Source organism: Micromys minutus, assembly GCF_963924665.1.
Source record: "Micromys minutus genome assembly, chromosome: 29".
Lineage (NCBI taxonomy): Eukaryota > Metazoa > Chordata > Mammalia > Rodentia > Muridae > Micromys > Micromys minutus.
This window is the reverse complement of record NC_137964.1, coordinates 13,802,825-13,814,810: the sequence shown is the minus strand read 5'-3', so window position 1 is coordinate 13,814,810 and position 11,986 is coordinate 13,802,825. Positions and strand designations below refer to the sequence as shown.

At 48.3% G+C, this 11,986-nt stretch overlaps 1 protein-coding gene across 1 annotated transcript; it reads left to right on the top strand.

Moving 5' to 3' along the window:
- Positions 1-499: 499 nt before the first annotated feature.
- MDH2 (malate dehydrogenase 2) lies at positions 500-11,782 on the top strand. Its single transcript, XM_080940863.1, has 9 exons — positions 500-678; positions 4,506-4,674; positions 5,383-5,466; positions 7,253-7,362; positions 7,539-7,664; positions 9,073-9,150; positions 10,565-10,664; positions 10,981-11,132; positions 11,479-11,782. The coding sequence occupies exons 1-9, from the start codon at positions 613-615 to the stop codon at positions 11,608-11,610; spliced, it is 1,017 nt and encodes a 338-aa protein (XP_080796989.1). The 5' UTR covers positions 500-612; the 3' UTR covers positions 11,611-11,782.
- The last annotated feature ends 204 nt before the right edge of the window (positions 11,783-11,986 follow it).

Genomic DNA, 11,986 nt, shown 5'->3' with positions numbered 1-11,986 from the left:
GCTGGGCCTGGCTGAGGTCGGGAGCTCCGGGGCCACCTGACCTGCTGCGCGACTTCGGTCGGGCTCCCCGGCAGGACGTCTGTCTGAAGCCCCACCAGGGATAACGGCTCCTGTAAGATACTTCAAACCTAGAGCCTGTCCTCCGGGCGAGCGCTCCCCAAGTCCTCCTAGCAGCAGGTTGCTAGGGGCGGTCCCAAGAGTCCGCCTAATCCCTGTGACCGTCCTAGCAGCGGATCCCGGAAGTGGGCAAAGCATAACGGCGGGGAAGGGGCGGGGGAAGGAACGACCTGGAAAGCGAAGCTGAGTCTCTCTCGCGAGATCTCGGAAGTAGGCGGAACCCAGACACAATTTCTTTTGAGCTGCAGGGAGACGTGACGTCAGGCTTCTCTCGCGAGACCTCGAAAGCGGGCCGGGTCTTGGGTCTCGCACGACCAAGACCAGCACAGCCTGGTCTGTCTCGCGAGAGCTCAGCAGAGCCAAACTTCTTGGGCTTCTCTCGCGAGATTAGGTGGCTGTGCACCGGGCAGGCACTGCGCAGAGTGGAGGTCGTTGGAGTCACTTGTCTCCTCTTAGCTCCTGTGCCTGTAGGTCCGTGCCCCGCCCGCCCCAGCCATGCTGTCCGCTCTCGCCCGTCCTGCCGGTGCCGCTCTCCGCCGCAGCTTCAGCACTTCGGCCCAGGTAAAAGGGGCTGCCTGCCTAGAAGGGAACTCCGGGGGCGGCACATGCATCCCGGGAGCTCGTTTTTTTTTTTTTTTTAAAACCCGCAAGGTTCATATCCCGATCAACATCCTGTGTGGAAAACCTGGAAGAAGGACAAAGTCAGTCCGGGTTTTCCCTAGAAAACCTGTAGGTGCCCCCCACGGTCCAGAAGCAAATTGAATTATATGCAACTTTGCATTGCTTCGATATCACTGATTTTCTCCTTGTAGCCTCCATGTGAGTTATTCATGAGAAGGAGAATTAATGTGTACCATCAACTTTGTAGTGCCAGCAGCCTAAGGTTCTGAGAGCAGAGAACCGCGTCAAGGTTACAGTAGTTTGGCAGACCTGATTGAAATTAGCACTGTCAGTGGCCTTCCCGCTAAGGGATTACTTTATGTAGACCAGGCAGGCCTCGAACTCACACAGATCTGTCAGTGCTGGGGTTAAAGGCGTGCACCAAGCATCGTTTTTCAGCGACGTATGTGCACAAGATTGTACAGAGACTAGAGAAGGACACTCTAGACCAGGGTTCTCGAATGACCCTTTCACGGGGGTCCAGTATCAAGTGTTTACTTTATGGTTCATAACAGTAGCAAAACTACAGTTACAAAGTAGCAATGAAAGTAATCTTATGGCTGGGGGAGGGGTCGCCACAACATGAAGAACTGCATTAAAGGGTTGCAGCATTAGGAAGCTTAGGGACCATTGTTTTAGACTTTTATTTCTTTGAGAGAAGGCCTTTTACTGAACCTGCCAGGCTGGGGAACTGGGCTTTGAACTCAGGTCCTTATGTATTTACTGAACCATCTCTACTGGAGCCTTGTTTCTCTTAGGAATAATTCTTGGAGGATCGTCCCTGCTTTGGGTAGACTTGGCTTAGGACAGTTACAGCTAAGCTATTTATAGTCACTGTCTACTGGGCCCGTGAGTCTTTAGTGCATGTCAGAATCAATAAAGGAATCTCAGGGTAGGGTCTGTATTTTTACAAGTCTCTAGAAAAATCGGTACAACCAAGGCTTGAGAAATAATTACCATGCTCCAAAGGGGAACTGATAATTTGAGGGAGCTCTACATTTTTATCATTTAGGTCGTGTCTTCCTGTTCCCCATTCAATCAGTTAATTGAAAAATAAAGATACAAGGGGCTGGAGAGGTGTTCAGCAGTTAAAAGTGCTTGCTGATTTTGCAGAGAACAGAGTTTGGTTCCCAGGACCCAAGGCAGGTGGCTCCTAACCACCTGTGACTCCAGCTCCAGAGGGTCTGAAGCCACTTCTGGTCTCCTTGGGTACCTGCATATAAACACACACCCACAAAAAAAAAAAAAAAAAAAAAAAAAAAAACCAACCTAAACATTACACACTGCTCATGGTGATGCATGTTTGTGATTCCATCCAATCAAGAGTTCCAGTCAGGAAAGTTAAAAATTGGAGACCTACCTGGGTAATCTAAGAGGACTCTGTCTGAAAAGAAAACGGTGCTGGGGATATATAATATATAGTTCAGTGGTACAAGGCCCTGGGTGCTCAGAGATGTAAGATGAATGAGAAGTAACCTGGGGTGGCCACAAACGAGTTAACTGTAGTAGGTGGACATGAAGATGGATGCAGAGCATTGAGAAGGGCTAGTGCAGATAGTGGATAGTGTGGCTAAGTGTTGGTGTGTTTGTGGTGCTGAGAATCGAACTCGGGGCCATATGCTAAGTGAATGTTGTGCCACTGAGCTGCATACCCAAGAAAGAGTCTCGCTATGCAACCTTGGCTGGCCTGGGCCTGAACCTCTATGTAGACCTAGCTGGCCTCCGACTAGAGATCTACCTGTCTCTGTACTTTCCATGTGCTTAGATTACAGGTTTGTACCATATGCCAGCTTCCATTTAGATTTTGATAGTGGGCAAAGCACAGAATGATGCATTTTGATTTTAAATTTTTAATTAACTTGTATGTGTGCATGTAGCATATATCACAGGTATAGGGTTTTCATCTTCTACCATTTAAGTCCTGTGAATTAACTCAGGTCATCAAGCTTGAGAATCACTGAGCCATCCCATCGGCCCCAGAATCTATACTTTAGATATGTTGTTTCTCCCTTGTCATAAAGTATCTCAACTAGTGGTGAGCCCAGGGGAAAGCGGTTGACAAGGAAGGAAGTTAAGATTTTATTTTTAGTTGGGGGAAGGGCTGTGGGTCTGTGCGTGTGTATGTCATAGCCCAACAGAGTGCAGAGGACAAGTTGCTGGAGTCTCTTTTCTCACCTGTGGGAAAGATTAGAGATTGAACTCATGTCCTCAGACTTTTGAAGGAAGAGATTTTACTTGTTTAGCCGTCCCACGGGCACAGGCCAGCAAATGGCTTTCTTCCATTCCTTTTGGGGTCACTTTGTACTTTTCTTGATGGGACCACCACTGCCCTGTCAGCTTTAAGACAGCAGGAGCTTCCAGAAATTTCTGATGGAGTGAAATGATGGAGGTCTGCCCAGAGAGGGCAGCTTGGAGATACTGAGTGGAGGGAGGGTGGGAGACAGACTCTTCATGCACTGGATCTTGGCTTAGGTTTGTTGGAGACAGGGTCTCCCTGTCCAGTCCATTCTGGTTTCTAAGTCAGGACTCTCCTGCCTTTGTCTCCTACTGGGATTATAGGTGTATCCACTCCCTCCTTTTTTTCTTCTAGCCCTGAGGATGGAACCCAGGTCCTCTCCTACGTGCTTGGCAAACACTCTATCACTGAACCACACCCCAACCCTGGGCTTTGGCTTTTGATAACTGAAGCCCATTATTACTTATTACAGCATTAATTACTGTCTAATTACACTTCCTGCTATGTATCTGTGTGGCCTCCACCCACAGGTCCAATCGGCCTTGGACTGAAAATGTTCAAAATAGGAACAAATGATTAAGTTGCTGCTCTTACGGAGGACCTGAGTTCCGTTCCCAGCACCCACACTGGGTGACTCACAACTGTCTGTAACTATTCCAGAGGATCTGATGCTCTCTTGTGGTATGGACATGCACATACATGACATGCATTCATGCAGATACATATGTAACATACAGGTATAAGTAAGAGTATAAGTTTTTCAAAAATACATTACTTGCATAACTGAATATGTGTGCAGACATTTCTTGTCATTCCCTAAATACTGTCTTTGCAGCCCTCTGTATATTTGCATTGTATTAAGTGTCCTAAGTAATCTTTTTATCTTTAGTTTTAGTACATGTGGGTATGCATGAAGCTCAGAAAACAGGTTTCTGGAGTTAGGTCTCTTGCTCAGAGTGTGGGTCCTGAGGATGGAAGTCAGGTCCTCATCTTTCCAGCCAGAACTTCTACTCGCCAGCCCATCTTGAGATGTAGAGTACAGGTGCAGAACACTTGCCTAACCAGAGCAGAGCTCTAGTTCAGTTCCCAGTACCTCAAAAGTAGAGGGGGGGCTGAGGAGAGGAGAGAAGAGCAGACAGGAGGACGTGTCAGTCAGTGATGCAGTGCTGCTGCTCTCCGTGGGAGGCTTTCCTTGTGGGGTGAGGATCCAGGAACAGGTCTCCCATGGTGGCAGGAATATTTCTCTTCGGCTCTCCTGCCTTGTTCTTCGTGCAGTAAGTGGCTGCTGATCTCCAGTAATGTATAGTTCTTACACTACAGATCAAAGGTAAGGCTGCTGTTATGGGTCCAGCTGGCTGCCTGGGTGGAGCTGTCTCTTTATCTTGTAGAAAAGACATTGGGAGTGTGACCTGGATCTAGGCTCGTGTTCTTTCCACTTAAACCTGGACTTTGGGACGGAGGTAAAGTGTGCATCTCTCTGCTTTTTTTCTAGAACAATGCTAAAGTAGCTGTCCTAGGAGCGTCTGGGGGCATTGGGCAACCCCTTTCACTCCTCCTGAAGAACAGCCCCCTAGTGAGCCGCCTGACCCTTTATGATATCGCTCACACACCTGGTGTGGCAGCAGATCTGAGTCACATCGAGACCAGAGCAAATGTGAAAGGTGCGTGGTGTGGCTGCCATGGAGACTCCACCATGCTCTCCTGCAGTAGCCAGGGTTTGGGTTGTAAAATAGGGGCTGCAGGCACGTTTCAGAGTGAAATTTCACAAATGCCCAAATGACTGCGTTGTTTTGGACTTGGGTCTGCACATACTTAATCTGTGGTGTCTTAGAAAGCAGCTGGTGGGTGAGTATTGCTGTGTAAGCCTGGCCTGGGTTCATTCCTCAGAACCCACATGAAGGTGGAAGGAGAGAACCAATTTTAAAGAGTTGTCCCCACACATGTGCTGTGATTGCACATGTGCACACACACAAAGGCATACATCCATAATAATAAATATTTTTGTTTTAGAAGTGTGAAATAGGCCATGGTGACACTCACCTTTCATCCCAGCACTTGGCAGGAGGGTCATGGGTTCAAGGTCACCTTGGGCTGTATATTGAGACTTTGTAAAAAGGTCTGGGGTGGGGGATGGGGTAGATCTTGGCATGTAAGAAGTCCTGGGTTCAATTTCCACCACTCAGGAGGCAGAGACAGGAGGATCCTTGCTAGTTTCTGTAGAACTAGTCTGCTCCAGATGGGGCTCCTTCCCCAAGACAGTGGCTGTCACTTCACGAATGGGACCCACCAATTATGTGCTCTCCCCTCAAATGTAGTGGCTTCTCTAAACTCAGAAAGGTGACATAGCTCTAATAGGTTGTTTTTCCCAGGCTACCTTGGACCGGAGCAGCTACCAGATTGCCTAAAAGGTTGTGATGTGGTGGTCATCCCAGCCGGAGTGCCCAGAAAGCCAGGTAGGTGTGTGTGTGTGTGTGTGTGTGTGTGTGTGTGTGTGTGTGTGTGTGTGTGTGTGTGTGAGAGAGAGAGAGAGAGAGAGAGAGAGAGAGAGAGAGAGAGAGAGAGAGAGAGAGCGCTTTCTGGGGTGGGGGCTGGGGGGTTGGAGTAGACAGGGCTCAGCTATTAAAGGGCATTTACTGCAGTGCAAGAGGGCCTGATTGCAGATCCCAGCTCACACATGCCTGTAACTTCAGCTCTGCAGGCCACCACACACAAGCATGCACACATACAAATAGAACCTTCTATTAATAAATATTTTAAAGCCTCACCTAAAGTGTTCTTACACAGTTGAGAAAGGCATTCTGCTGATACCTGTGGATTTACTCCTTGTCCCATTGCAAAGTTCCTCTTTGCATCTCCACCTGGCAAAGGAAGCCTATAGGTGTGTCTGCTGGTTCTGGTGCTGTAGACAAAACTTAAAGTTGACAGCAAATGTCACTGTACTTAGCCCTCCCGTGTGCTCCACCCAGCTCCACCTTAGGATTCCTGCTAATCCTTGATAGACCTTCAAGATGACTTAGTTGGTAGAGCTGGTTGCCACCAAGCCTGACACCTCAGATTCAGTCCCTAGTCCACATCGACAGGGACTTTACTATCCTCCTTTTTGTGAGCTCTGCTTACCTCAGCTCCTATGCATATGATGATGCCGGGCTGTCACTCTGTACATTTTGGGTTTTTTTGGATCTTAACGAATATTTCACTAATTGTACAAAATGCTTTGTCTCATAGGACTGAGACGAGACAATAGTCCATTTTCTCACATTAAAGTTGACACCCCTTTCTAGTGAGTGTCCCTAACCTCTAATTTCTAGAAAAAAATTAAAACTTTTCTTACCTTCTCTGAGGGTCCTATGCCCCACATTGGGCACCAGCTGAGGGCTTCCTGCAGGTGTCAGACAGGGATGAGAAGCGCTTGAAGAAATGAGAATGAAAACCAGATTGACTTCAGGGAGTCTGAGCCGGACAGTTCATTGTCAGCATATGGAAAACACAGTACAAGCGCAGCACTGTGGCACACGCCTTTAATTCCAGCACTTGGAGAGGCAGAGGCAGGCAGATCTCTGAGTTTGAGGCCAGCCTGGCCTACATAGTAAGTACCAGAACAGCCCAGGACTTACACAGAGAGACCTTGTCTCAAATAAATAAACTAATAAATAATAAAATAAAAATTTAAAAACAGTACAATTTGGGGAAAGATTTTAGGCAACGCTCGGTCCAATTCCAGGAGCACAATCAAGTTTGACTATATAGAGACTATTACAAATGATACTGAACCATGAGTGTTAGTTCTATAACTGAAAGACCTAGAGTCTGGTGTGGTCTCTGAGCATAGATGTCAGTAAGCCATAAAGTACATGTGTGTGACACCTCCCCAAAGGATGGGTAAAGGTCTAGGACGGGGAAAGTCTGGGATAATTATTCTGGATAATCTGGGTGAGGTCTGCCTTCACAGATAGCAGAAAGGTCGCCAGGGCATTAACAACAAAATCCACTCTCGGCACTGTAGATGGAATGCAGGTATTTGATTTTTATCTCCTCCATTGAGGAGACACCTGCATGATTCCTGGTCCTCTTAGTGCTTGCATATGAGTACAAAGACCTCTGTGCCCCCAGCAGTGGAAGGTGAGGGCCAACTCCTTTGACACCATGACATGTGCACAAAGAAGAAAAATAAACATTAAATTTTTATTTTTTGAAATTTCATAATGTTCTATGTGACTCTCTTACCCTGGATCATCACAGGAATGACACGGGATGACCTGTTTAACACCAATGCTACCATTGTGGCCACCTTGACGGCTGCCTGTGCCCAGCACTGTCCTGAAGCCATGATTTGCATCATTGCCAACCCAGTGAGTATTGGGGGCTGGGTGGGTGAGTATACGTAAGATGGCTGAGGGCTGCCAAGGAGCAAGTGTCCTTGTTTATATGGTATGGTCACCTTACCTTGCAGTTGGCTTACTGTTATTGGCAGGGCCTGTTGCTGGGCTCTATTGTAAGCTAACATCTGTCTGATGGGTTTTTTTAGGTTAACTCCACCATCCCCATCACAGCAGAAGTTTTCAAGAAGCATGGCGTGTACAACCCCAACAAGATCTTTGGTGTGACAACCCTTGACATCGTCAGAGCGAACACGTTTGTGGCAGAGCTAAAGGTGAGGGCCCTGTGGGTGCCTCTTGGTTACTGTTGCCTGAACTGCTTAGCTATTCTGCTCATGGCATAGCACGGAATATGGCAGGCGACGTGGACCTGAGAGTGTGTAGCCAGCTTCAGTGTTTTTTGTGGAGTCCAGGCAGTGGATCCCACAGGTTCAGACTGGCCAGCTACTGCCTGGCTTAGCGTGCTCTCTGCCCTTGACCTCTCCACTGCATCAGGGTTCAAACTCTCTAGTCTACTCTTGGATGGTAACCACTTGTCGCATTTACCCTGCCCTGGAAAAACTAGATTTATTTGCTGTCCGCGGTGATAGGGATTTAGGAAAGTTCCAGAAATGGTAAAGTAACTCATCAGAGCCCCTAGTGCTACCTCCTCTCCTTAGGTTACCTGTAGTAGCTTACCTGGAAGGAGTCACACCCTGCCCACTCCTGACTCTTGGGCTACGCCCAGCTCTTTTTTTAATATACACTTGTAGATATAAATTTACTTTTAATTATATTTGGGTCTGCGTATGGGATTGTGCAGCTGTGAGTACCCAAAGGAGGGTGTCCAGTCCTGGAACCGGATTTAACAGGCAGTTGTGAGCCAGACCATATGCTAGTAGGAACCAAATCTCCTGTGGGAATAGCCAGCACTGCTTACCACTGAGCCGTATCATCCATGTCTGATACGCACCCTCTTGGCAGTCATTCTGCTTGCGCTGTGCATCTCACTAGCAGCCCTGCCACCTTGAGCCTGAGCTTCTGCTGTCCAGCCACAGTGCGGGAGCAGGGTTAGCTTCTCTGAGGTTTGGGGGAAGAACTCTTTACCTGGGGCAGGATGGCAGGGACACTTACTGGGACTTTTTCATAAAGAGTGACCTTAGCATAAGGAGGTGTGTTGCTGTCCTCTGGCTACATGAGGGTGTCATCAGGTTGCCATCCAGGTGGGCAGCACAGTCTGGCCTGTGACCCTCACAAACTGCCCTGTCTTAGTGTTTCCATTGCTGTGAAGAGACACCATGACCAAAGCAACTCTTACAAGGAAACATTTAATTGGAACTGGCTTACAGATTCTGAGGTTCAGTCCATTATCATCATGACGGGAAGCATGGCAGTGTCTAGGCAGGCATGGAGTTGGAGGGGGCTGAGAGCTCTACATCTTGTTCCAAAGGCAAACAGGAGAAGACTGGCTTCCAGGCATCTAGGAGAAGGATCTAAAAGCTCATCTGCACAGTGACACACATCCTCCAACAAGGCCACACCTCCTAATAGTGTCACTCCCTGTACCTGCTCACAGTGACTGATCATATGATAGGGCCAGACTCTGGGTTTCTGGGTTTCCAGTCTGTGTGCTTTAAGTGACTGTGACTTGTTTACTCAGAGAACTTGTTAAAAATTAATCAAGCTTCCTGCTTTGGTGAGTAGGGTTTGGATCCAGCTCGAGTCAATGTGCCTGTCATTGGTGGCCACGCCGGGAAGACGATCATCCCCCTGATCTCACAGGTATGTGACAAGTAAAAGAGAGAAAGACCACAAACACCTTCTTAAGGCTTCCTCAAAGCCCTCAGAACAGTCTGGGACAAGTGGAACTGGCCTCTGGATTGTGGAGTGATTCCTGCTGTGGCTAGAACCCTACTGTCTAGGGTTTTCCTGACTATCTGCTGTGGGTCTGGATTTTGTCAGAAGCAGCAAGCTCCAGCACACTGTAGAAACAGCCCATGAGATCAAAGCAGGCACTGTAGGAAGCCTGGTGTGATGGTGGACAACTATAATCCCCACTTTCAGGAGGTGGTGGCAAGAGGACCAGGAGTTCAAGGTTACCATTGGCTATGCAATGAGTTTGTTGCCATCCTGGGTTACATCAAGCCTTGTAGTAAATAAAAAATAAAATAGTTCATTTGAATTACATGGTGATAGAGTTGGCACCAGTTAATGAGATCTGTAAATCAGCTCTGTAGCCCCTGAATCTGATGTGCTAAGGACTCATATCTGTGATGCATAGCATTATCTAAGTGAACCTAGAAGAAACTGCAAGCCCAGGGATGGAGAGACAGGTCAGTGGATATAAATTGAAAACAAGGGCTCTCAAAGCTCATTGGTGAAGTCACAAAAGGGAGAACTGGTTGCAAATGGGGGCAATAGAGAAGAGATGAGACAAACCTGGGTGAGCTCCAAAGGTGAGGTGAACCTCTGGACCCACTGCATGTAGTCATGGACTATGCTGCTCAGTGTAAAGCCTCTGGCAAAGTAAGTGGTAGAAAGATGGTTCAGTCGGTAAGGTGCTTGTTGTCCGAACACGAAGACCTAAGTTGGACTCCCAGCATCTGTTTGAAAAGAGCCAGACACAAAGCTGTAATGCTAGTGCTTGGGAGGAGGCTTGCTAGGCAGTCAACCTAGCCTAGTTGGTGCTCTGAGTTCAGTGAGAAACCCTGTCTCAAAACAGACACATGAGCTGACATCAACCTCAGGCCTCCTGATGTATACATGTATACATACACAGTAATTAGGATGGTTATGCATGGTGGCTGCATGGGGAGGCAGAAACAAGAGGGCTAGGAAATCAGAGTTATCCGTGGTTGCATTGTGAATTCAAGGCCAGCCAGGGCTACGTAAGCTCTGTCTCAACCAAAAACAGAAAAAAAAAGGAAAAAAAGGTGGGAAGGGTTCACCAAACCTCCCCAAAGTGATTTTGCCTTTGTCTGTAAAGGATTTTGGAATCTTTGTGACTAAGTGGTAGGACCTCTGTCTGGCATGAGGGAGGCCCTAGGTTCCATCCCCAGGGGAAACGAAGCCTGATTTCTGTTCACAGTGGTGCTGGGATGTAACACACTGTGGAGGGGGGACTGGCCGGGCCTGGAGCATGTGGTGGGGCTTGCACCAGGAAATTGCTCACACAAGTCTTTGGCTTGCCCTGCAGTGTACCCCCAAGGTTGACTTTCCTCAAGACAAGCTGGCTGCACTCACCGGGAGGATCCAGGAGGCTGGCACAGAAGTTGTGAAGGCCAAAGCCGGAGCAGGTGGAGTCCCAGGCATCCCCAGGGGTGGGAACATTGACACTGAGGGCCAGGAGTATTAGGGTGACAGAGTGAGACTGGTGGTCGCTGGGTAGCAAACGGGTGCTTCTCTCCATGGTGCATCTATCTGCCTTTGCCTGAAGAGCAGGTTCTAGAAGGCAGCTCAGTTTTCTGTAGGGTGACGGTGATGTTAGAGTTGGAGACAGTGAAATGCAGAAGTGTAGGCCCAGATTCTCACCATGAATGTGGGTGCAGGTGCTTTCCTGGCAACACCACTGGTTTCTGGTGCTGGCAGGGCTGACCCACTGTTCTCTCCTAGGTTCTGCCACTCTCTCCATGGCTTATGCTGGAGCCCGCTTTGTCTTTTCCCTCGTGGACGCCATGAACGGGAAGGAAGGAGTCGTTGAGTGTTCTTTTGTCCAGTCCAAAGAGACAGAGTGCACTTACTTCTCTACACCCCTGCTGTTGGGGGTGCGTATCCAGGGCGAGCGCAGTTGTAGTTGTGCTTCTTGGGACTCCATACGCCTTCCCTCTGTGCATCAGCCACACATCACTGCCTGGGCACCTGTGTGGCTTTGAGGGAGGGTATCACAGAGCTTGCAAGTATAATTTGGGGCCTATGGCAGCTATAAATGTCCATCAAGGCCAGGTCACGGTTGAAAGAAAAGGGCTCTTGGGCTGGTGTGCAGCTAAGGTGCAGCCTTTCTGCTTAGAACCCCCGGTGAGGGACTAGTGGTGTGACGTGGTGGTAGAGCGCTGTGCTGCCAAACCAAGCTAGAATGTAGTGTCATGTGTCACTATTTCCCCTCTATTCCAGAAAAAGGGCCTGGAGAAGAACCTAGGCATTGGCAAAATCACTCCTTTTGAGGAGAAGATGATTGCTGAGGCCATCCCTGAGCTGAAAGCCTCCATCAAGAAAGGCGAGGACTTTGTCAAGAACATGAAGTGAGAGGTTTGAGTCTCGAGCAGCAGCGGCAGCAGCATCCTAACTTATTCAGCATCATGTCATTGAACTACTTGAGAGTCTAATTTGCTTTGTTGGAGGGTGTTGTATCAGCATCAGCATCCCTTCCAAATTATGTCTGAATGACAATAAAGCAGTCTCTGATTTTCTTTTTCAAGGTCTCTGTAAATTTCTTTTCTCATCAGCTCACCTAATCAGAAATAGAATCTGTGGCTGGGCACGGTGGTTCACGCCTTGAATCCCAGCACTCAGGAGGTAGAGACAAGTCCAGACTGGTCTACTTATTGAACTACAAGCCAGCTGAAGCTACACGGGGCGGGGGGGGCCACAACAAGAGCTAGAGGCTATTTCCACATTATGC

Bases quoted from the DNA above. Each gene is read 5' to 3' on its own strand.
- MDH2 (XM_080940863.1), top strand. From the start codon at position 613: ATGCTGTCCGCTCTCGCCCGTCCTGCCGGTGCCGCTCTCCGCCGCAGC. The intron at 4,675-5,382 runs GTGCGTGGTGTG...TGTTTTTCCCAG, and splicing joins GACCAGAGCAAATGTGAAAG to GCTACCTTGGACCGGAGCAG. The intron at 11,133-11,478 runs GTGCGTATCCAG...CCTCTATTCCAG, and splicing joins CTACACCCCTGCTGTTGGGG to AAAAAGGGCCTGGAGAAGAA.